General features: G+C 40.0%; 1 protein-coding gene across 2 annotated transcripts in view; it reads left to right on the top strand.

Moving 5' to 3' along the window:
* Pdk3 (pyruvate dehydrogenase kinase 3) overlaps positions 1 to 8,392 on the top strand; it is a 71,142-nt gene extending 62,750 nt beyond the window's left edge. For both annotated transcript variants that reach the window (XM_048336479.1, XM_048336478.1), the window contains 3 exons: positions 2,075 to 2,188; positions 4,938 to 5,077; positions 7,702 to 8,392. In XM_048336479.1, the coding sequence (XP_048192436.1) occupies positions 2,075 to 2,188; positions 4,938 to 5,077; positions 7,702 to 7,732 (285 nt within the window). In that variant the 3' untranslated portion in view covers positions 7,733 to 8,392. The remainder of the gene's footprint in view (positions 1 to 2,074; positions 2,189 to 4,937; positions 5,078 to 7,701) is intronic.
* The last annotated feature ends 14,346 nt before the right edge of the window (positions 8,393 to 22,738 follow it).

Here is a 22,738-nt window from a genome sequence, read left to right as displayed (position 1 = left end):
GAGAGATAGTAATTTTTATGGGGATTCAAGAAAATTTGCAAAAGATCAACTTGAAAAAGTTTTGCCTATGCAGCTTCTGATACCTACTTAAATAAACATCAAAGAAAAAGAGAATACTGCAAACAAATCCAGTGCTTTCCCAAGTTGTTTATAAACAAAACATGGCTTGCAAATTCCAGCTCTTAAAAAGGCATCCTGAGGGTAGCTGTTATGTCAGTGTTTTCCTTATGAACCTGAAGAGTTGAAGTAAGAGACCTTTAACTATGTCTTCACATTTCTACCATATAGATGAGGAAATGAGATCAGTCCTTTGTCCATGGTCAGTCAGCTGATTCATGGTAAGGCAAATGCTGGTTATATGTGAATTCTTTCCCTATATAAGGTATTTTCTCTTTCTGAACAAATGCTTCCTTCCACTGGCATCTCCCCCAGTTTGGAAGCTGCTCTCAGCTTTCAAGTGAGTGCTGGATATGTACTACTGGAAAACATATGTTCTTCTCCCAGCATCTTAGTAACTGATACCTCTGTGCTTTGACACATGCATTTCTTTTTTGAAAATGGCCACCCTGCTCATTCTTATTGGTCCATGGACACACTGGGAAATCTTGCCTAAACCTTACCAGACTCAAAGTAGAGACCTTTGTGCTGTGTTCCTCAGCACTTCAGGTTTTCTTGCCTCCTCACAGGGATTCCTGTGTTCTCTGCTGTTTCCCTGTAGACCTAGAGTTCACATGGTCTTTTCCTGTGACACCCTGATTCCACTTCAGTCACTACTATGGATAGCTTGTCTTTCCTGCTGGCTGTATTCAGCCAATCTTAATGCCCTTAAATGATGGAGGGTTGCATCCTGTTACCTCTACTCTTTCAGTTAGGCTTAACCTTGAGAAGGTAACAAGAGATGTTAGAAAACAGTAGAAATCCTTGTACCTCATTAAACTTGCTGCTCTTCGAAGTCATAATACCAGGGGCTGGGAATATGGCCTAGTGGCAAGAGCGCTTGCCTCCTACACATGAAGCTCTCGGTTCGATTCCCCAGCACCACATATATGGAAAACGGCCAGAAGGGGCGCTGTGGCTCAGGTGGCAGAGTGCTAGCCTTGAGCGGGAAGAAGCCAGGGACAGTGCTCAGGCCCTGAGTCCAAGGCCCAGGACTGGCCAAAAAAAAAAAAAGAAGCCATAATACCAACTTTCATTTCTATTAATTTTACTATGGTCTAAGCACTGTGCTAAGACTTTACATTTATTATATCCTTTAATCCTTCTAGCACAACTAAGGTAAGTATTTTTTATCACATTTGGGTACGTCTCAAAGAGATTGAGACTTCTCAGTCTCACACATTTAAGTTGATTTCAACTTAGGTCTGACTTCAAAGCCTATAGGACCACTTCCTTTTGCTTCGGTGAGAGGAGATGAAGCTTGATTTGAAAGCATCTTCTCCCACCCACTCATGACCACCACTATTAAATTTAGTCTCAATTATTCTTAGAGGTCTCATCAATATCTGAGACCCCTTTAAAGAAGAAAAAAGTTACTGGTTGTCTGAGTTCCAATGACAGATAGAGGAAGCTACTAGAATTCTTTTTCTTATCTCTAAAAAAAAATAAATTAACTACTGTATATTAACATGTCATATCATTTCCAGAACCTTAAGAAGTAGACTCAGAGGAAATGACTTTCTTTTCAGTCTTTTAGCCTTGTTACTGGTGGCCTTGAACTTTTGTGCTATTAATTCTCACTTTAGAGAACAAGCAAATCTGATAATGGAACTTTGAAATGAATGTAGTTTAGTTTTATCATCAGATAAAATTCCCTTTGATTTGGTATTTGCTTTTTGAAAGTGCTAAAAAGTGTTAGTTTAAAAAATGGGATTTTTGTCTATTATTATTCAGGCATATGAGAAATGTTTTATAGAGTAAAAATAGATTGGTAAACCATAGATAAGAATATATGTCATAGTGGTTGATTTAATAATTCATTTAAATTAAACCTGAATCAATTATTTTCATTTCTTCTGAATGGTACTCATATAAAATATTTGTGCTTGTCTCACTATTTTAATTTTTTTTTAAACAGGCTGGCTTCGGTTATGGTTTGCCAATTTCCCGTCTGTATGCTAGATATTTTCAGGGAGATCTAAAGTTATATTCCATGGAAGGCGTGGGTACTGATGCTGTCATTTATCTGAAGGTACTGCATTCTATTTCTGTTACTGTATAACTAATTGGGAAAAACACCATATCATCATTTGCATTCCTCACTTTTGATTTTATGCTCAGCATACAGCAAAATATGAAGCGTGGAAATATAAAAAGTTAAAATACTCACGTTTAAAACCATAATTCTAACTTGTCATTTTTCATAGTCTGAAGTCCTTTAGACTGTTGCTTCAAAAATGGACTGGCTTAGCTGGGCACCAGTGGCTCACGCCTGTAATCCTAGCTGTTCAGGAGGCTGAGATTTAAGGATTGCAGTTTGAAGTCACCTCAGGCAGGAAAGTCTGATTACCTACCAAAAAAGCGGAAAGTGGGGCTGGGGATATAGCCTAGTGGCAAGAGTGCCTGCCTCGGATACACGAGGCCCTAGGATCGATTCCCCAGCACCACATATACAGAAAATGGCCAGAAGTGGCGCTGTGGCTCAAGTGGCAGAGTGCTAGCCTTGAGCGGGAAGAAGCCAGGGACAGTGCTCAGGCCCTGAGTCCAAGGCCCAGGACTGGCCAAAAAAAAAAAAAAAAAAAAAAAAGCGGAAAGTGGAGCTGTTGCTCAGATGGTAGAACGCCAGCCTTGAGCAAAAGAAGCTCAAGAACAGCGCCTAGGCCCTGAGTTCAAGCCCTAAGACCAGCACACACACACACACACACACACACACACACACACACACACACACACACACTCACACTATCCTTGGCTTTCCCAAAGTATAAGAATTCAGTAACAAGCTAGGCGCTGGTGGCTCACCCTGTAATCCCCAGGAGGCTGAGATCTGAGGATTGCAGTGCAAAGCCAGCCCGGGCAGAAAAGTCCCCTATAGACTCTTATCTCCAATTCACCACTCAAAAACCGGAAGTGGTGCTGTGGCTCAAATGGTAGAACACTCACCTTGAGCAAAAAGCAGCTCAGAGACAGCACCCAGACCCAGAGTACTAGCCCCAGGACCATTGATTCTCTGTAACAACCCTTCTTACTCATTGCTACTGTTAGGCTTTTATTTCTTTTTTCCTTTTGTTTTCTTTTTCTTTTTCTTTTATCTTTAAAAAGAAGAAAAAAATCTGTATTTTTGCAAGTCAAGGGCTGACTTTCAGTAGATCAAAAGCAAGGGAGCTGCTCTGCTATGTTCAAAACTCTGATTCAGAAGTCTGTTATCTAAAAAATGGTTTGGAGCTGGGAATGTGGCTTAGTGGTAGAGTGCTTGCCTAGCATGCATGAAACCCTGGGTTCAATTCCTCAGTACCACATAAACAGAAAAGGCCGGAAGTGGTCCTTTGGCTCAAATGGTAGAGCAAAAGAAGCTCAGAGACAGTGCTCACGTCCTGAATTTAAGCCTCAGGACTGGCAAAAAAAAAACAACAACAAACTATAAAAATGTTTAATGCCAGCATCCATAGGAATGTGCATTTTATAATGGCTTTTATTTCTAAATGTGCAAATATTTAGAGTATTTTTGAATAGTTAATAGAAGCACTAGTAAAAATTTACAAAAAAAGCTACCCCCCCCAAAAAAAAAAAAAAAACAGAAAGAAAGAAAACCAAGTCTACCACCACTGGTCCTAAGCCACCAGTTCTTTTACAGTGGTGACTACAAATCTTAATTTCCTAGAGGTGATTATATATTTATAAATATATGAAAGGAACCTAGTCTTTCCCCATATAACAGAAATTTCGCTTCTTTTCATATTAGCTTATGCTTACTTTGCAGATCTTCCTACATATAATTAATATAGAACTGATTGATTCTTTTTAACTGTGGCAGAGAATGTTTACAGTATCATATATACATATATACATATGTGTGTACGTGTGTGTGTGTGTGTGGTTGTGAGACTTGAACTCAGGGCCTGGGCACTGTCCCTTAGCTCTTTTCCTCAAGGCTGGCGCTCTATCACTCTGAACTACAGCTTCACTTCGGCTTTTTGAATGGTTAACTGAAGAAAAGAGTCTCATGGGGACTTTTCTGCCCAGGCTGGCTTCAAACTGGGGTCCTCAGATCTCAGCCTCCTGCATAGCTAGGATTGTGGGCGTGAGCCACCAGTGCTTGGCTACAGTACCATAATTTAATCAGTTATTTGGAATGTTTCTCTTAGATGTCATTGATTGTAGATAATGTGATTTTTGTTTGCTTTGGTGCTAGAAATTGAACCCAGGATCTCATGCGTGCTAATAAACACACTGTTAACACAAAGATACATGCCCAGTCCTAAAATACTGTAATATTTGATATCACTTTATGTTTATAAATCTGATATGCATGAGGTTATTTCTTCCTTAACCCTTTTTGGGGAGAAGCTGCCTATTGAACAATAGCACTTGATCTAATAGTCAGATTTTGTGCTATTTATATATATTTCGGTACTGATTTTTGAATGAGTAAGTGAATGTTTTCCTTCCTTTAAAAAAGCTTCAGTTTTAACATGGAGCCAGTGGTGGTTCTTGCCTGTAATCCTAGCTACTCAGGAGACTGAGATCTGAGTAACATGATTCAAAGCCAGCCCGGGCAGGAAAGTCTGTGAGACTCTTATCTCTAGTTAACCACCAGAAAACCGGAAGTGGAGCTGTGGATCAATGTGGTAGAGTGCTAGCCTTGAACACAAGAGCTGAGGGACAGCATCCAGGCCCTGGGTTCAAAACTCCAGTACAGGGACCGGGGGAAACCTTTAAAATATGTGTATCCTCTGAGAAAAAAGCATCACGGACCAATGCTGTATGTGCTTTTCCCATAGGCCCTTTCGAGTGAATCATTTGAGAGGCTGCCAGTTTTCAATAAGTCTGCATGGCGTCATTACAAGACCACACCTGAGGCTGATGACTGGAGCAATCCCAGCAGTGAACCAAGAGATGCCTCAAAATACAAGGCTAAACAGTAATATAGTACTTTGATTGCCATTCTAAACATCTGATTTGTCCCCAGAATATACCAGCTGGATGAGTGAACAATGCTTTAACACTTGATGTCCTCTGCAGTTTTATCCCTGGGAAAGCAAAATGTTCTAGGGAGAAAGATTAAAACATACTATTCATGTCCCCACAGAAGGGCGTAACCAGAGTCACCATGTGAATAATGATCAACTCTCCTAAGAATCCTTGCACCGTGGGGGGATTAACCACAGTAACCAAATGTCTTATCATGAATTGCATCTAAAAAGCACCTCTAGCCAGGCGCTGGTAGCTCATGCCTGGAAATCCTAGCTACTCAGGAGGCTGAGCTCTGAGGATCACGGTTTGAAGCCAGCCCAGGCAGAAAAGTTCTGGTGAGACTCTTATGTCCAACTAACCACTCAAAACTGAAAGTGGTGCTGTGGCTCAAGTGGTAGAGCGCTAAGCTTGAGCACAAAGAGGCTAAGGACAGCTCCCAAGCCCCAAGTTCAAGCCCCACAACCAGTAAAAAATAAATAAATAAAAAGCACCCCAAGAAGCCTTTGTTGTCAAACAAAGAACCATTTTTTCTACCTCTTGTCATCAGAGGGACATGTACTATGTACCCTTTTGGTGTCTTTTCTTGTGTGCAGTCTATATTATTGCATGTAGTGAGCATGATCCTGTTTACTACTTAGACTGCCACACCTTTGGCCAATGGGAACTGTTTTGAATGAGATCATTTTCTTGTTTTCCATTGCGAAAACCCATTAATCATTGGAAGATTTCCTGGCTTTTGGCCAAAGATGATTAACCTAAGCTCATCTTATACCTTTCATGCCCGCTCCCAGCATTATCCGTTTCCAATGTGTTTCCCTTTTTATTATCTTTCAGTCAATATTAAAAACCTTTATCTGGGCATTGAGATTGTTCAACTAGACTACCTAGATTTTCCTAGGCCCTTTTTCTAGACAGGTATTTGCATATATATGTGTGCGTGTGCATATATGTACATATATAATGCATATATATGTATATGTGAGTGTACATATATATCACTCACACATACATGTATCTATATGCCCGCACATATATATGCATATGTATATAAGTTCATATTGTTAATTTGATTATTTTGGGCATTCTGTTATTTCTCTAATACATTTTATTTAGTCTTTTTATGAAAGCCTTGATTCTTCACATGTTTAACATAGTATAGCAGAATAGTAGCTTTTACACAATATAGTTTATATAGCTCTGCACTGTTGTACCATTAGTCTTTGCTGAAGAGTGATGTAAATGATATTGTTTCCTACAGAAATACCTTGAGAGAGCTCCATGCCTCTCATCGCAGATATGAAATTTAGACAAGTTTGGTTGCCTTTCCTTTAGTCATAAGATAGCAATGCAGTTGTCCCACTGCAACCATGATGGGTTATTCTTCTTGGGAGGAGCTGTGCTCTGACCAGCTATACAGGCTTGATTGTATCTCCTTTTATTTTAGCTCCACTTACATAAACACTTTACCATGCTCATCCAAGATTAAGCTAACCAGCTGAAATACCTGTATCACATCAGTTTCCATGTCAAATGTGTGTGTAAGCCACATAACACTTTGGACATTAAGTGAGACCCAGTAGTTCAAACTATGGCTCAGATAAAAGGAGGATTCGGGTAATACAGAAGCTATCTATAATAAAGTCCATTTGGGGTGTGAAAAGATAGTTTTGATGGAATCCTCTTGTCAGGGTAATTTTAAACTGAAAAGTGACATACACGCGTAATCCTAGCTACTCAGGAGGTGGAGATCTTGAGGATCATGATTTGAAGCCAGCCTGCGTAGAAATGTCTGTGAGATTCTTATCTCCAATTAACCACCCCTCCCCACACACACATATACAAGCAGGAAGTGGGGCTGTGGTTCAAGTAATAGCGCGCTAGCCTTGAACAAAAGAGCTTAGGGATAGTACCCAAGTCCTGAGTTCAAGCCCTAAGACCAATACACACATACACACACACACACACACACACACACACACACACACTCTAAATAATTTAGCATGTTCTATATTAAATATCCATTTCTAATATGTTGTCAAATTCTAGCAAAACTGTTTACCTTGCCAATCTTAAATGTTAAACTAACAGGTAATGGATAGAGGTCTTCAGAAATTATTTAGTAGAGTTGGAAAAATTGGTGTTTATTCATGATGAATTCTATAAAAAGTTATTCTCTAGCCAATTCTTACATACTACATTTTGTTTGAGATATAGTTCCCATTGCATGCACTTCACCCCTTTGAAGTATACAGTTCAGGTGTTCTTAGTATAGCCACAGTTTTGCAGCCCTCACCACTAATCTAAATTTAGAATATTTCCTCACCCCAAGAAGAAATCCCATATCCATTAAATAATCACGTTTCATGTCTAATCAAGATTTTAACTGAGAGCAAAGAACTATTTTAAAGTATATATAAGTAATTAAATGATATTTTTCTATAGTCACGATAAAAATGATTCTGAATTAAGGCAAGGATTTCTGACTAACTAAATGCTCTGAATAAATATGGGTTACAATAGAGATTATACTTATAAACTTACTGTGGATATTCCCCATTATTTCCTTTATAGGGACAAGATCAAGACTAATAGAACATTGTAGAAAACTGAATGCTGTGAAGAAAGATTGTCTTCTGGAACTGCACCAGAGAACTTTCTCCCACCTATTCTGACCATTACACTATAGTTACTTCCAATGTTTGAATGTGTGTTTTCTTCATACCTTTCTGTGGAGCCTTTCCTATAATCACTCCATCCAGATCTTTCACTAACGTAATAACTTGAGTAATTATTCATGGTACCTTGCTATGGTGTGGCTGGCATCTGTCATAAAAGAGCACAGAGTGCTACCTAGAGCTCCTAAACCCTCATACACTGTATCCTGTTATAATGGCATCTAGTGTCGAAAGTCTTCCCAGGATTCTGAACTCTTTGCCCATTGCAACTACAACAAATCCCACTGTTGCTTTTTTATGATATAATACCATATTTCTTCCAAGCTAGAGTCTGGAGAATCTGGAAGTGGAAGATAACTGCTGACTGTGTCTTAATAATTCAGTCCCAGAGACCTTCTTTTCTTGTCTTATATGTGTTCCTTCTCCACTCTGATTTAGACTTGTTTTCACCTTCCATCTGACTGTATTCTCACTATGAGGTATGGCATCTTTATGCTAGACCTTAATCACAATGGCATTTATTTTATTTTAACATTCGTTTGTATGCTTCCATTCTGCTGATTAAAGCACCTCCAAAAAGTTGTCTTTGAAATTTTCACTTAACAATTTGGTTTCAAAGATCTTAAGTGAAAAACTGTCTTCTAGTCAATATCTGATTTGTAAAGAATGGAAACTAAAGCTTTTATACTTTCATAAAAATCTCACCAATCTAATACTGCATCATTGTCCTATTATATTCCTTTGTCTTCTATGGAAAGTTCCTGTGTGATGTACTTTATTAGTTACAAAATAAGCCTATCAAAGAGAAATGTTCTTTCTAGTTGATTTTGAAAAAGGCTATGACTTCCTAATTTTCATTGTCATTAATTTTAGACAACTGTAGAATTGTCAGCTTAATCTGATTTTCACAGCCCTTCTTGCTGGAAGGTGGAAATAAGAACTAGCAGAAGACTTAGGACAAGGAAGGAGGATATTTACACTTAATACCAGAAGCTCTGAATGTCCAGAGTCAAACCAGCTTCGAATACGACTCCACAGTATGTGTTTTTGTTTGTTATTTTTCTACCCACTCTTAATGTCCATATAAATGCTTTACTTAAATCCACTGTTTTAGACATAGTAATTTTATAGCTTTATGTGGTGATAAACACCTATAATCCCAGCACTTGGTAGGCTGAGGCAGGAGGATCACGTGTTCAGGGCCAGCCTGGGCTACATACAAGACCCTATCTGAAGAAAAAAAGTTTTAACTTGTGAGATATTTCTCTTCCTTTAGTCGTACTATAGGAGCACTGTAGTTGTCTTTACTGCCACCATAGTTAGTGATTTTTCCCTGGGAGGAATTGTGCTCAGACCAGCTACATTTGGCTTGATTGCAGCTCTCTTTCTTAGTGCCACTAAATCTGAGTCTCTTCCATTTTATTATCTTACCTAAGCTCATGGTAGCTCCCTTCATTTTTGGAAAGGTCTTATCTCTTCCATGTCTTTGACACTAGATATATAATACAGCAGCTCACTGGTTTGAGGGTGAGTCTGTGTTTTGGGACGTGAAACAGTTCTGTATGATCATTTTCTTGTGCTTTGAACAATGTAAAAATAGGGATCCTTTACATTTCAAGATCCCAGCTTCCTTATAAACATCTGACAGCATGTCTGTATTTTACTAGGCTTCAATTTCCAAGCACCCTCCTTTATACTTTTCATGTATGATATATTATGGGGAAAAGGAAGTAGCAGATTAAGTCCATAGGAGCTACTGCCTCATTCCACCAGTATTTTGGGGGCCAGTCCCGGGGCTTGAACTCAAGGCCTGAAGGTTGTCTCTGAGCTCCTTTTTGCTCAAGGCTAGCACTCTACCACTTGAGCCACAGCTCAACTCTCAGCTTTTTTTTTTTTTTTTTTTTTGGCCAGTCCTGGGCCTTGGACTCAGGGCCTGAGCACTGTCCCTGGCTTCTTCCCGCTCAAGGCATCTGCCACTTGAGCCACAGCGCCGCTTCTGGCCGTTTTCTGTATATGTGGTGCTGGGGAATCGAACCTAGGGCCTCGTGTATCCGAGGCAGGCACTCTTGCCACTAGGCTATATCCCCAGCCCAACTCTCAGCTTTTTTGATAGTTTATTGGAGATAAGAGTCTCACAGGCTTTCCTGCCTGGGCTGACTTTGAACTGCCATCCTCAGATCTCAGTCCCCTGAGGAGCCAGAATTACAGGCCTGAGCCGCTGCCACCAGACTTGCAGCAATATTTTTATTACTTGAGGGATGCCTTCACAACAAGCATCACTTAAAGTGAAGTATGATATGGAAACATCCCGTCATCTTTACACATCCTTTTCAAAAGCAAAAGTTTGTTTCAGTGTTTAAATGAGTCCTCTACTAGTTAGTCCTCTACTAGTATACTTTGGGCTTACTTATAGCCATGTGACCCCAATACAATATGGCTCTTCTTGTTTTTGTTTCCTTCTTTAAGAATTGAACTTAAGGGGCTGGGAACTTGGCTTAGCGGTAGAGCGCTTGCCTAACATGCATGAAGCGCTGGGTTCCATTCCTGAGCACCACATAAACAGAAAAAAAATAAAGCCAGGCGTGGCGCTGTGGCTCAAGAGGTAGAGTGCTAGCCTTGAGCAAAATAAGCCAGGGTCAGTGCTCAGACCCTGAGTCCCAAGCCCCAGGACTGGCAAAAAATAAAAGAATTGAACTTAACTCCTAAAGCAACCATTAGGAGAGTTTGAGGAACATCTTACAACTCCCAACCTTGTCAACTGTACTGATCCTCCGGACTTGAGCATGTCTCTTCAGTTGTTTTCTGGGTTTGTCTATAAACAGTCAGCTTTCTATATAGAGGTTGTACTATAAATAGACATTGATCCCTTTTCAGCTAACTTCTTCCCTATTCTTCTGTAATGCCCTCTCAAGCATTCTTTTTTTTTTTTCTTCTTTTTTTGGTGTTGATGGTAAATTGGGGATAAGAATCTCATGAACTTTCCTGTCAGGGCTGGCTTTGAACTGCAATCCTCAGAACCCAGCCTCCTGAGTAACTAGGATTATAAGCATTAACCACCAGTACCCAGTTCTCATTCATTCTTATTTAATTTTCTGAGGACCATGTGTACTATATGAAATAGTGCCTGGTACATAGTAAGTATTGAATGTAAATATGTATTGAATCAAAGAAAGAAAACTTGGGGGGAGATGCAACATTTTGCAAAGTTCATAAACTGTCCTTGTCTATAAATTAGTAAGTCAGGTCCTGTGATAGTATTACATTTCCTTTTCATTGTGCTAAAAGATGACTTTAAAATGTGGGAAAGTGACAGGATGTAGAGCCACTCGCAGAGACTATCTGATCCTTTCTTTGTCTCTGAGTATCTGATTTGGGGTCCGGGGTTCTTTTCATTTAAACAGTAACATGGTTTTATAGCCTGGCTTTTAGATTCCAAAGAAATCTTTCCATTCAGTGTCACGTTGAATCATTATGGTGCCATGAGCTAGGCCATGCAGAAATAGCTCTGCTTTTCCTATGAATCACAAAGCAGTTAAGTAATTCACTAGCAGAACCAGAGTGAGTAGCTGGGTCTTCTTCTGAGGTCTGGGCTCTCAACAGTACACTGGGTAATTAGCATTGTTCCTTTTGAGGAATTCCTTGGGTATATTAATCCTCTAGAGTAAGCTACGTTCTAAACCAAAAATTTTCTATAATACAAGGTAATTCTACTCCGGAGAGGTTTTCTTTTATATATTTTCATTTTGGCAAGTTTGTTGGAGGAGATAATCAAATGGATTTGGCAGCTTTTACCTGGAAAGATAGGCACCTTAAAGTGTATAACTGTAGGTAATTACTAGAGTTATTTAGGCTTAATTCTATGTTTGAATGAAATCAGTGCTTACTGCCAACCCTTCCATACAAGACTCTACATGCAAGAACTGATGCTTTTTATCTTTTGGTAGACCTGATTACAGGTTTAGTTAGAGTCTCACATATTTGCAAATGTATTTTTATTGCTGTTACTTATGGACAGTAATTAAGCTACCAATTGGATTCTTGAATCACATTTTTTTTCTCTTGATTCTTTGAGGATGTTACTTCGTTGTTGTTGATTTCTGGTGGCACTGAGAGATCTGAGAGCAGATGGATTTTTCTTCCTTGTTTGCATATGACCTGCTTGCTTGCCAAGGATACACGTGATGCTTTGTTCATCCTTTAAATCAGTCACTTCGTTTGAGTATATCTCAGGGTTAAGGGTTTTCTTTCGGCTTTTCGAATACAGAATGAGCATTACATACTGATATGTCTGGCCTTACAATGAATTGTGTATTGTTATGGTCTGTCCTACTCTTTAAGAAGTCAACATTCTACAGGCTTTTTCTATCCTTCACATTTATCTTTCTTTTGATGGCTTTTGTGTGCTTGTCTTCTTCCTTCATGCTGTATGATTTTTTTTTCCTTCAAGTCATCCACCATTTCAACGATTCGACTTTTTTCTACTGTTGTTTGTAGGTCTGTACTGTTGATTATAATGTGGCTTTCACTTTGCTACAGGTTTTTTTTAATGTACTTTTTACCTTATACCATCATGTTATCCTTTTTTGTGTGTTTCAGTCCTGGGACTTGAACTCAGGATCTGAGCGCTGCCCCTGAACTTTTGTACTCAAGGCTAGTGCTCTACTATTTGAGTCACAGATCCATTTCCAACTTTTTAGTGGTTCATTGGAGATAAGTGTCTCACAGACTTTCCTGCCTGGGCTGCCTTCAAACCACAATCCTCAGATCTCAGCCTCCTGAGTAGCTAGGATTCAGGCATGAGCCACCAGCACCTGGCTCATGTTGTCCTTTTGGATTCCTTATTTTCTTTCTCTGTACTAGACAATTTTTTTTCTAAATGTTTTATAGTCTCTGAAATCACTATTTGTCCAGAATGTATTTATGTTTTTTGCTTTCTTGTTAGACATACCCTTGGAGTTCGAGGTATGAGGTTGTGGCTTTTTATATCTCTTTCATTACAGATAGCTTCTTGCTCAACTTTTGGTTTTGTGTGCCTGAGGACAGGAGTACTTACACAAACATAATTTATTCTGCCATCTTTCCCAGTGGTCCAGGTGCTTAAACATTGACTTTGAAGATAATGTCCTTCTTAATCTATATGTTAGTAGACAGAAGGAACCAATACTGCCAGCAGGAAAGCACCATTAATAGCTTAACAGGGGACTTGTGTTTACTGTTCTGTGTGGAAAGATAACTTTTAACTCAGGTTCCTGTTCTATTGATTAGAAATACTACTACCTTCTGGTTTAAACATAGGGAACAGATGACATTTTAATGAAATGAAGTTATCAGCCAGTAACAATGATTAATTAGTTAATTAAATACAAGAGAATATTTCAAACAAGCATATAATCAGGGTTATCAAGTATAAGCTCTTTATTAACAGGGTGTTGTCAAGAAGTCTCACTGAGGTGGTTAACCCTTCTGAGAGCTTTGCTGTAATAATTTTCCATATCTGTCTTTTCAGTGAACCCTTGTAAAATGCGGTTCATTAAGAAGTAGAAAAGTAAGTTGGGTGGCAGTGGCTCACACCTAGCTACTTAGGAGGCTGAGATCTGAGGATCATAGTTTGAAACCAGATGGGGTAGGAAAGTCCGTGAAACGCTTATCTCCTTTTAATCACAGAAAAAGCTGGACATGGCCTTATGGCTCAGTTGGTAGAGTGCTAGCCTTGAACAAAAAGAGCCCAGAGACAGCACCCAGGCCCAGAGTTCAAGCCCCAGGACTGGAAAAAAGGAAGGAAGGAAGGAAGGAAGGAAGGAAGGAAGGAAGGAAGGAAGGAAGGAAGGAAGGAAGGAAGGAAGGAAGGAAGGAAGGAAGGAAGGAAGGAAGGAAGGGAGGGAGGAAGGAAGAGAGGGAAGGAGGGAGGGAGGGAGGGAGGGAGGGAGGGAGGGAGGGAGGGAGGGAGGGAGGGAGGGAGGGAGGGAGGGAGGGAGGGAGGGAGGGAGGGAGGGGAGAAATGAAAAGTGTGCTAAGCTGAGTGCCAGTGTCTCATCATTGTAATCACAGCTACTCAGGAGGCTCAGATCAAAGAATCATGTCTAAAACCTGTCTGGGCAGAAAATTCCAAAGACTATCTCCAATTAGCCAGCAAAATGCCAGACTAGAAGCATGGGTCAAACTGTTGAGTGGCAGCTATAAGGAAAAAAATAAAAACCAACCAAGCATGAGGCCCTGAGCTCAAGCCCCTAGTACTGACACCACAAGAAAAAGAAAAAGAACAGAGGGTGCTAGGCATGGTGGTGCACACCTATAATCCCAGCACGTGAGAGGCTGAGACAGAAAGACTGAGCTTGAGGGCAGCCTGGTCTATGATATAAGACCCTTTCTAAGGTGTTAAATCTTTGTGGCAATTTTTTTGTTATTTATGAATATATATTTAAATAGTTTATAATTCTGAAGGATGTAGCTTAATGTTTCAGGAGTGTGTTTGCAGGTAGATTATGGGGTGAAGGTTTTATTTGTTGGTAGGATTGAGCCTTCTTTGCCTCAATGGCTAGTATGTCCCAGTAGCAAACTCTTGTCACGTTCAGAGCTCTTGCCTAATAGTAAAGGAGGACAAGTGACAGCCTTGTTCTCTCTAACTTTACTTAAGGCAGGGTTTCCTCATAACTAAGCTCAGAGTCAGCCTTAGGATTCAACTGGTATGAGATACAGAGTTTTGGACACATATGATGATGATAACAGAGAAGTCATGGAAATGAAAACAATGCTGTCTTCCATTTGAATCATATCCATATCTTGAACAAACTAGAAACTACTAAGTGCTGGGCCTGTGGCCGTAAGAAATTTCTAAAGCAGAGAGAAATCTCTAGAGAAAAAAGGTGATTTTATAGTACATTTGGGAGGTGAGTACCATGGAGAAAAGAATGTACTAAAGCGTTGCACCAAACTTCCTTTCTCACTGTTGGGTTCATCATAGACAGATGTGTTCATCCCAGGCAAAGTGTGAATGAGTCCCCAGTTGTTTTCCCCATTGTCTCTATGGAAGAATCTCCTGTGCCTGCCTCTGTGCCAAAGCCTGTCAAGGGCCACGTGCTGCAGCTCCGGGCAGACAGAGGGGCGCGGGTCCCTTTCAGTCCTTATCTTGCTGCCCTCTGGGAACGGAGCAGATGAAGGGGTGATGACTTCCCCATATTTTCCAGGGTAGGTTTAGGGCTGTCACTTCCTGTGTGCAACATAAAACTCTTCCGTGCATATGGCAGTCCCACTTGCCCACAGAGGGAACCTCAGAGTCAGAGTGAGGACTTTATGGTTCTCCCTCTCTGCCGGTTCCCCTGGGGGTAGAACTGAGTGACCCAACTAGGAGAGGCTTAAACTAATTGGAGAAGTGGAAGTGATGTGCTTAATTCTTCCTACCTGCAGGGCCAAATTGTTACCCTTTAAGGGGACTTACTTGCATATGAACAAAAGCACCTTGGGGCATCATTCCTAAACGTCTCCAAACAACATCTTGATATAGTTTTGTGCCTGCATTCAAAGAGAGCCCTCCCTCACATTAATATACATTAGGGGATTTACTAAAACCATAAGACATTTTGCATGCACATGGCTGTTTTCAACCCAAGGTGGAGAACTGACCTCAGATCCCAACATCCTTTCCACTGCAGTGTGGGAGATACTGTAGGCATAGGGTTTTCGATGGAGGGCTGTCTGAAAGTCTCTTGAACATGAGAAGAAACCTTGTTTTGTTGTTTGAAATCCCATAGTCTGGTGGGTACTGACGGGAACCTTTTTTGTGAGCTGCTTTTTTTAGTATAAATATTGGAGAATTGAAATGGTAACATTAGATCCAGGAAGCTTACAGTGAAAAGAGTATGAACTTAACCTGAAAAATATTTCTTCTGTTCTATAAATCTCTCAGTGACATTTGGATTAATCAAGCATAATTAAATGTAGTTAGATTTTTGTCAGATTGTAGTTCAAAATAATATTCATCTATGGAGAGGGTAATGTATTCTGTAGAAATTTTATTAAGCATTTTAGTTAAGCAAACACTAAGGAGAACAAAATCAGCCTCAGGAAGGTTAATTACTAAAAAAACACAAAGTATAGTAGATTATGTAAATTATTTTAATTTTGAATACCATGGCTGGAACTTTAATTTACATAGGTATTTTGGATTTGTTTTTCACATTCTATTTTCCAAAAGTACAGAATTATACTTGCATTCTTTAAAAGTTCTAATAATTCCAGGATTCTGTCAAGTTTGCTCAACTTTTCCTATTATTGTTTCTAAGAAATGAAGGCTTCCAGTTACATTCTAATTCTTTTAGGATTCTACCAGGTTTGTGTTAATTATAAGAACTGTATTTTATTTCTATACAAAAGATGGTTTTAAGAGAAGTATCAGTCCATGGAGGCGCTGCAATGAATGTTCACTTAAAAGAAAGAAATATTAAGAAAGATAAAACAGAATTTAGACTACAATGATAAATCTTTTTATTTTAGTAGTTTCTTTAAAGGGAGGAGTAAAGACAGAGATCCCATTGATTTTATATGTATATTTTTTATACCCAAAGACTTATTAAATTTTCACTACCCTTTCCTGTCTCAGGGAATAGCCAATCTTTCATAAGAATTCCATGAAAATCTGTAGAACTGCATTGTATTGTATTCAGTTTGGTAGTTCTTGACTAAACTTCAAGCTAGTGTTTCAAAAATTACTGTCATCTCAGGAACATGAGATTACCAAACAACTGACTCTTGCCCTTTTCATGACAAATGACAGCCAAATTTCCTTCCTAGAGAAGGCACATCCGGGTCACTTTATGGGAAGTTTTCATGGAAAAAAACGCTTTTCATTTTGTTTCGTAATTTGTTTCCTATTTTTTTTTTCATAAGAACACTATTTTCCATTGGAATTTTTCTCCTTTGGGGATAATAAATGTTCATTTAGAAGAGCTTTCCATTAAGTAATTTTAACTTCTCTTAATCTAAAAATGGCTTACTAAATACGCTAGATGACTTTCGCGCAAATGTTAAAGATCATATATGGATTAAAAGATATTTTTCCCTTCAGTTAACAAAGTAATGTGTAACTCTGTCATGCAGGATTGGTTTAACTGCTCTCCAACTCATCTTTGCCTTCCAAGTTGATTGAAAATGGCAAACTTCCAATGGAGTGCATATTAATAACAGCACTACTTCATGTTTAAAATATTTTTGCCTTCAGATTCTTTTTGAGAAAGCAAAAGGAATCTTTACCATCTAACTCTTACCCTGCTTTGGCTGTTCATGTACACTAGGCATTGACAAGGAAATTTCAAAAGTTAAATCTTGATTGGAAATTGATGCTGTTCACCACTTAACTACACTGAATGGCACATCACAAAAGGGGTGTGAGAATTCAGGAAGAAAATATTATATTGTTTAAATCATAGCATTTTTTCTCATAAATTCCGTTTTTTTGTCCTTTGAATTGCTAGAAGTGAGAAGCATCAATCTGAGCTTTCAAATGTACAACATATTCCTAGTTGAAACTGGCTTATGCTGTCATCTTTAAAAGGTCTGAGGATAGTATCCCACATGCTCAATGAGAATGTTGTAGAATATTTGTAGCTAAAGCCTATAACTGCAGGGATCTGAAAAGACTTGAGGCTGCCTGCCTCTGAGGAACCAGGTTGACTCTCGGGGGAGAGAGGAAAATTTCCCTTCAGCTCTTGTGATTAGCATAGAAAGTAAAAGGCCCTATACTGGGGCTGGGAATGTGGCTTAGCAGTAGAGTGCTTGCCTTGCATGCATGAAGCCCTGGGTTCGATTCCTCAGTACCACATAAACAGAAAAGGCTGGAAGTGGCACTGTCACTCAAGTGGTAGAGTGCTAGCCTTGAGCAAAAAGAAGCCAGGGACAGTGCTCAGGCCCTGAGTTCAAGCCCCAGGACTGGCAAAAAAAAAAGGGCCAGTACCTGCTCATTTTATTTTGCCCCTGGATGCCTGGGTAGTTTTTCCTGGGGAAAACATCACAGAAAGTCCCTGGGTCTCTTGCCTTTCACCTTGAAATTTTCCTGTTAGAGTACAATATGTTATACATATACTTAAAATTTTGTAAAACTATAAACTTCAATGTATCTTGACTCTTGAATGGACAGCCAAAGCAGGGTTTATCTATAAGTAATAAAGTACAGTGATTTGCATTGGGGTGGCTGGAGACGTAGCTCAGTGACAGGCACTTCACTAGCATGTGTGAGGCCCTGGGTTCCATCCCCAAGACCACAAAAAGAAAAGGTCATAGATTGCATTCAGTGTTGCAGAAAGAATTCTGTTGCCTCTTCCATTTCCATTCTGTTCTCGTGCTGCACTGCAGTAGAATTGAATGTTCCACTCTGGGGAGAAGTTGGAGTCGGGCTTGAGTCAGTCCTGGACAACAGGACCCACAGAACACTGGGACATACTGCTTTAGTGTTCTAGTGAACTCTGATCTCAGCAGAATTGGTGGTGGTTAAAATCACTTGAGGTTGTAATTGATGCCTAGAGTTTATACACACCATCTGTTGCTCTTAAGTTCACACACACACACACACACACACACACAAAAGTATACAAGTACTAGAAATTGAAATCGTTCCCAGATTTAGAACACAACCTGTGAATGCCTAAGAAATGCTTTGATTAGATTTTTTAAAAATGTGATTGTGGAATAAAATCAACCTTTGTGAGCATATCTAAAATACTGCAATGAAAAGTTTCTTGCTTTGCTCAGTTTTCTTCATAGCTCTTTGACTTAGGAAAGTGTTGTCTTAACTGGGAACAATTACTGATTTAATGACCAAAAACACTAACTTGCATATGAAATAAATATTCCTTACAGTATTTGTACCCACAAAAGCAAAATCAACCTGGTTCACTTTGTGCCTCTGTCAGCTTAGTCATAAGTGTACACACAGGTTCAGTGTTCCCAAGCAACCTTGTGATTTATAGAATAAAACCCAGCTTCCCTAACCCGCAAGTTCTGTGCTGATCTGTGCTCTGGCTGGTACACACTGGCATGGATAAGGAATGACGATGGATGAGGTCATTTGTCACTGCACATTCCATGGAGAAAAGTGTCTTGTGAGTGTTGGAGAAACCAAAGCAGAGACGTGTAGCTCAGATCATAGTCCCCATCCGTTGAGGGCAATCTGTGGTCTCCATCGTAGCCCGCCTAGTCCTGCAGCACACAGGCAATTCTGTACCCCAGTAACCAGAACAATAAAATGGTACTTGTTATTCACAGAGTTTCAGAGTGGTGGTGTCTGAATTCTCATCGCTGTCACCTATACACTTCATCTTCTCTCAGTTTTGGGTTTTTTTTTTTCTTTTTTAAAAATTTATTGTACAGGGGCTGGGGATATGGCCTAGTGGCAAGAGTGCCTACCTCATACACATGAGGCCCTGGGTTCGATTCCCCAGCACCACATATACAGAAAACGGCCAGAAGTGGCGCTGTGGCTCAAGTGGCAAAGTGCTAGCCTTGAGCAAAAAGAAGCCAGGGACAGTGCTCAGGCCCTGAGTCCAAGGCCCAGGACTGGTCAAAAAAAAAAATATATTGTCCAGAGGGGTTCTCTCCATTTTTGAAATGGCATGTATGAGCAACAGCAGCAGGAACCTTTGCAAGTTGCTGCAAGTGCCCCAGGGATCCCTAAATTCTTAGGAACCACTGAAGGAAAAATCAGCTTTTTGGATTCCATGTAGCAGGGAACACTGAACTCAACTCTGGCAGCAACTATGAACAAAATAGAATAGCTGTGTTAGAGTTCAGTCATTGTGGTATTTTTCCAACTATAGTCCATGGATAGAGGAAAGAAGGCAATGTGCTATATTGCCCCACCTGGGTATTTTCTGTAGGGAAAAGGAACACCTAATAATTATGCTATATGCAAACATAGAAAAATACTTCTGCTTGTAAGCCTTACAAACCGATGTAAATTGAGACTGTCCTAGACAAAGAGATGACACAGTTATAGTTCACCTACACTAGAATTACTTGAAATGCTGATTATATAGAGTCAGACTTCTGAGATTGAGGCGTGAGAATATTTTAGCGAATGCCCCAGAGAAATACTTTATATGTTTGGGACCTGCCACTTGAATTTTTCAAATAAAGGACCGTTGGATCTATGATATCTTTTAGGAAACTCAGCAACACCAGTGTCCCTAAAGTGCAATGATATACATCCCTAATAATAAAAAAAAAATGCAGTCCATGTTATTTAGCCACGTGTCATTCTTTACTGAACATTTAGTAGTAAAGGGGGGGGGGATGTCTTTTAAAATTTAACATTAAAAACCACATCATTTTCAGGCATTAGTGGCTCATGCCTGCAATTCTAGCTGGGAGGCTGAGATCTAGAGGGTCATGGTTGGAAGCCAGCCTGTGCAGGAAAGTCTGTGAGACATATCCAATAAACTGTTCAGAAAAAGCCAGAGGTGGTGCTGTGGCTCAATTAATATAGTGCTAGCCTTGAGCAAAAGAAGCTCAGGAACAGTGCCCAGGCCTAGCGTTCAAGCCCCAGAACAGGAGGGAAAGTAAATAGTAAGTAAATAAATCCATGGAAACCATGTTATTAAATTTTTTTGTCCCAAAATGCAAAATTAGTGACTTCATTTGTGCTAAACAGATGTTTCGCTGGTGTTCCTGGCCTAGGTTGGCATCTAAAAGGTAAGTACCAACAGTTTCAAGTCTCGGACACTCTCCAAGTCAATTTTGAGGACTTCCATAAAGCTGCTCCAGAGGATTGCACAATAGCGTGTATGTTTTTATTTGTCCTTCACAAAATCCTTCCCAAATGACTTAATAATGCATGCTTCCAAGTGATTATCTGCTGATAATGTTTTCAGATGTTCATGTCATAATAGCACATAGATTTACACTTTGATCACATGAATTAATCATAAGGCATCATGAAGAAGGGGCTGCCCTCTGCGAAGGGTTTCTGGAGCCATTCACTACTAGCACTCAGAGTTGTTGAGATGATCTGTGGCTGTGCTATCTGTCATGGCTGCCACTAGCCAACTGAACAGTTAAATCATGGTAGGAAGTAGATTTGCCAGTCCTGGGGCATGAACTCAGGGCCTAAGCACTGTCCCTGGCTTCTTTTTGCCCAAGGCTAGCACTGCTCCACTTGAGCCACAGCACCACTTCTGGCTTTTTCTGTTTATGTGGTGCTGAGGAATCGAACCCAGGGCTTCATGCATGTGAGGCAAGCACTCTACCACTAGGCCATATTATTTTATATGATCAGTTGTACATAAGCATTGCCCCTTTGTATTCCTCCTCTAAGAGTATCATCCTGTGGTCTCATTGTGTGTATGAATACCTAGAGTCTTGTATAATTTATGCAGAATTCATGTACCTAGCTTCTGCATATGAGAGAAAACACGTGCCATTTGTCTCTCTAACTTGGCTTACCTCACTTGACACTATTCTAGGTCCATCATTTCCCTGCAGATGACATAATCTTTCAAATGGCTGTGTAAAGTTCCATTGTGTATAGGGACCACATTCTTTGATCCACTTTATTGTAGGGCATCTGGGTTGTTTCCATAACTTGACAGTTGTGAATAGTGCAGCAATGAATATAGATGTGTGTCTATGGGATCCTGGCTTGATTTTTGTTTATTTCTATTTATTTATTGATTGATTGATTGATTGTTTGATTGGTCAGTTGTGGGGCGTGAACTCCAGGCCTGGGCATTGTCCCTGAGCTCTTTTTGCTCAATGCTAGTTCTCTACCACCTTGAGCCACAGCGCCACTTCTAGTTTTCTGGTGGTTAATTGGAGATAAGATTCTCACAGACTTTCCTGCCTAGGCAGGCTTTGAACCTTGATCCTCAGATCTCAGCCCCCTGAGTAGCTTGGATTACAAGTGTGAGCCACTGGCACCTGGCTGGTATCCTGGCCTGTGATGTTCTGGGAAGATGTCCAGGAGTTTGTATGGCTGGTATGGTTGTAGGGAAAATCTGTGTTTAGATTTTTTTTTTTTTGCCAGTCGTGGGGCTTGAACTCAGGGCCTGAGCACTGTTCCTGGCTTCTTTTTGCTCAAGGCTAGCACTCTTATGTATGTGCTGCTAAGGAATCGAACCCAGGACTTCATGTATATGAGGCTAGCACTCTACCACTAGGCCATAGTCCCAGCCCTGTGTTTGGATTTTTGAGGAACCTCCAAGCTGCTGTCCAGAGTGGTTCAACTAGTTTACATTCTCACCAACAGTGCAATAGGGTTCTTTTTCCTTCACTTTTCCACCAGCATTTGTTGTTCAATTTCTTAATGTTGACCAATCTAACTGGAGTGAGATGAAATCTCAAAGTTTTCTCTTTTTTCTTCTTTTTTGCCAGTCCTGGGGCTTGGACTCAGGGCCTAAGCACTGTCCCTGGCTTCTTTTTGCTCAAGGTTAGCACTCTACCACTTGAGCCACAGAGCCATTTCTGGCTTTTTCTGTTTATGTGGTGCTGAGGAATTGAACCCAGGGCTTCATGCATGCTAGGCAAGCACTCTACCATTAGGTCATATTCCCAGCCCCCTCAAAGTTGTTTTGATTTGCTTTTCCATAATGGCCAGGGATGTTGAATATTTCCTCACATTTTTCTTTTCCATCTTACCTCTTCCTCTGAGAAGTCTCTTCTTAGCTCCTTTGCCCATTTAAGGATTGGTTTATTAGCTTTGCAGGGGTTAGGTTCTTGAGCTCCTTGTATATTTTAGGTATTAGGCCTTTCTTTTATGTACTTCTAGTAAAGATCTTCTCCCAGTCTGTTGGTTGTCTTTCTAGTTTAGTAATTACATCCTTTGCTGTGCAGAAACTTTTTCTTTTGATGTAATCCCACATGTCAAGTCTCTCCCCTATCTGCTGTACCCCTGAGACTCTCTTCAAAAAGTTTCTATGCCTATGAGTTCCAGTGTTTCTCCTACTCCCTTT

This window comes from Perognathus longimembris, chromosome 28 (assembly GCF_023159225.1).
Source record: "Perognathus longimembris pacificus isolate PPM17 chromosome 28, ASM2315922v1, whole genome shotgun sequence".
Lineage (NCBI taxonomy): Eukaryota > Metazoa > Chordata > Mammalia > Rodentia > Heteromyidae > Perognathus > Perognathus longimembris.
This window is presented reverse-complemented; position numbering and strand designations above follow the sequence as displayed.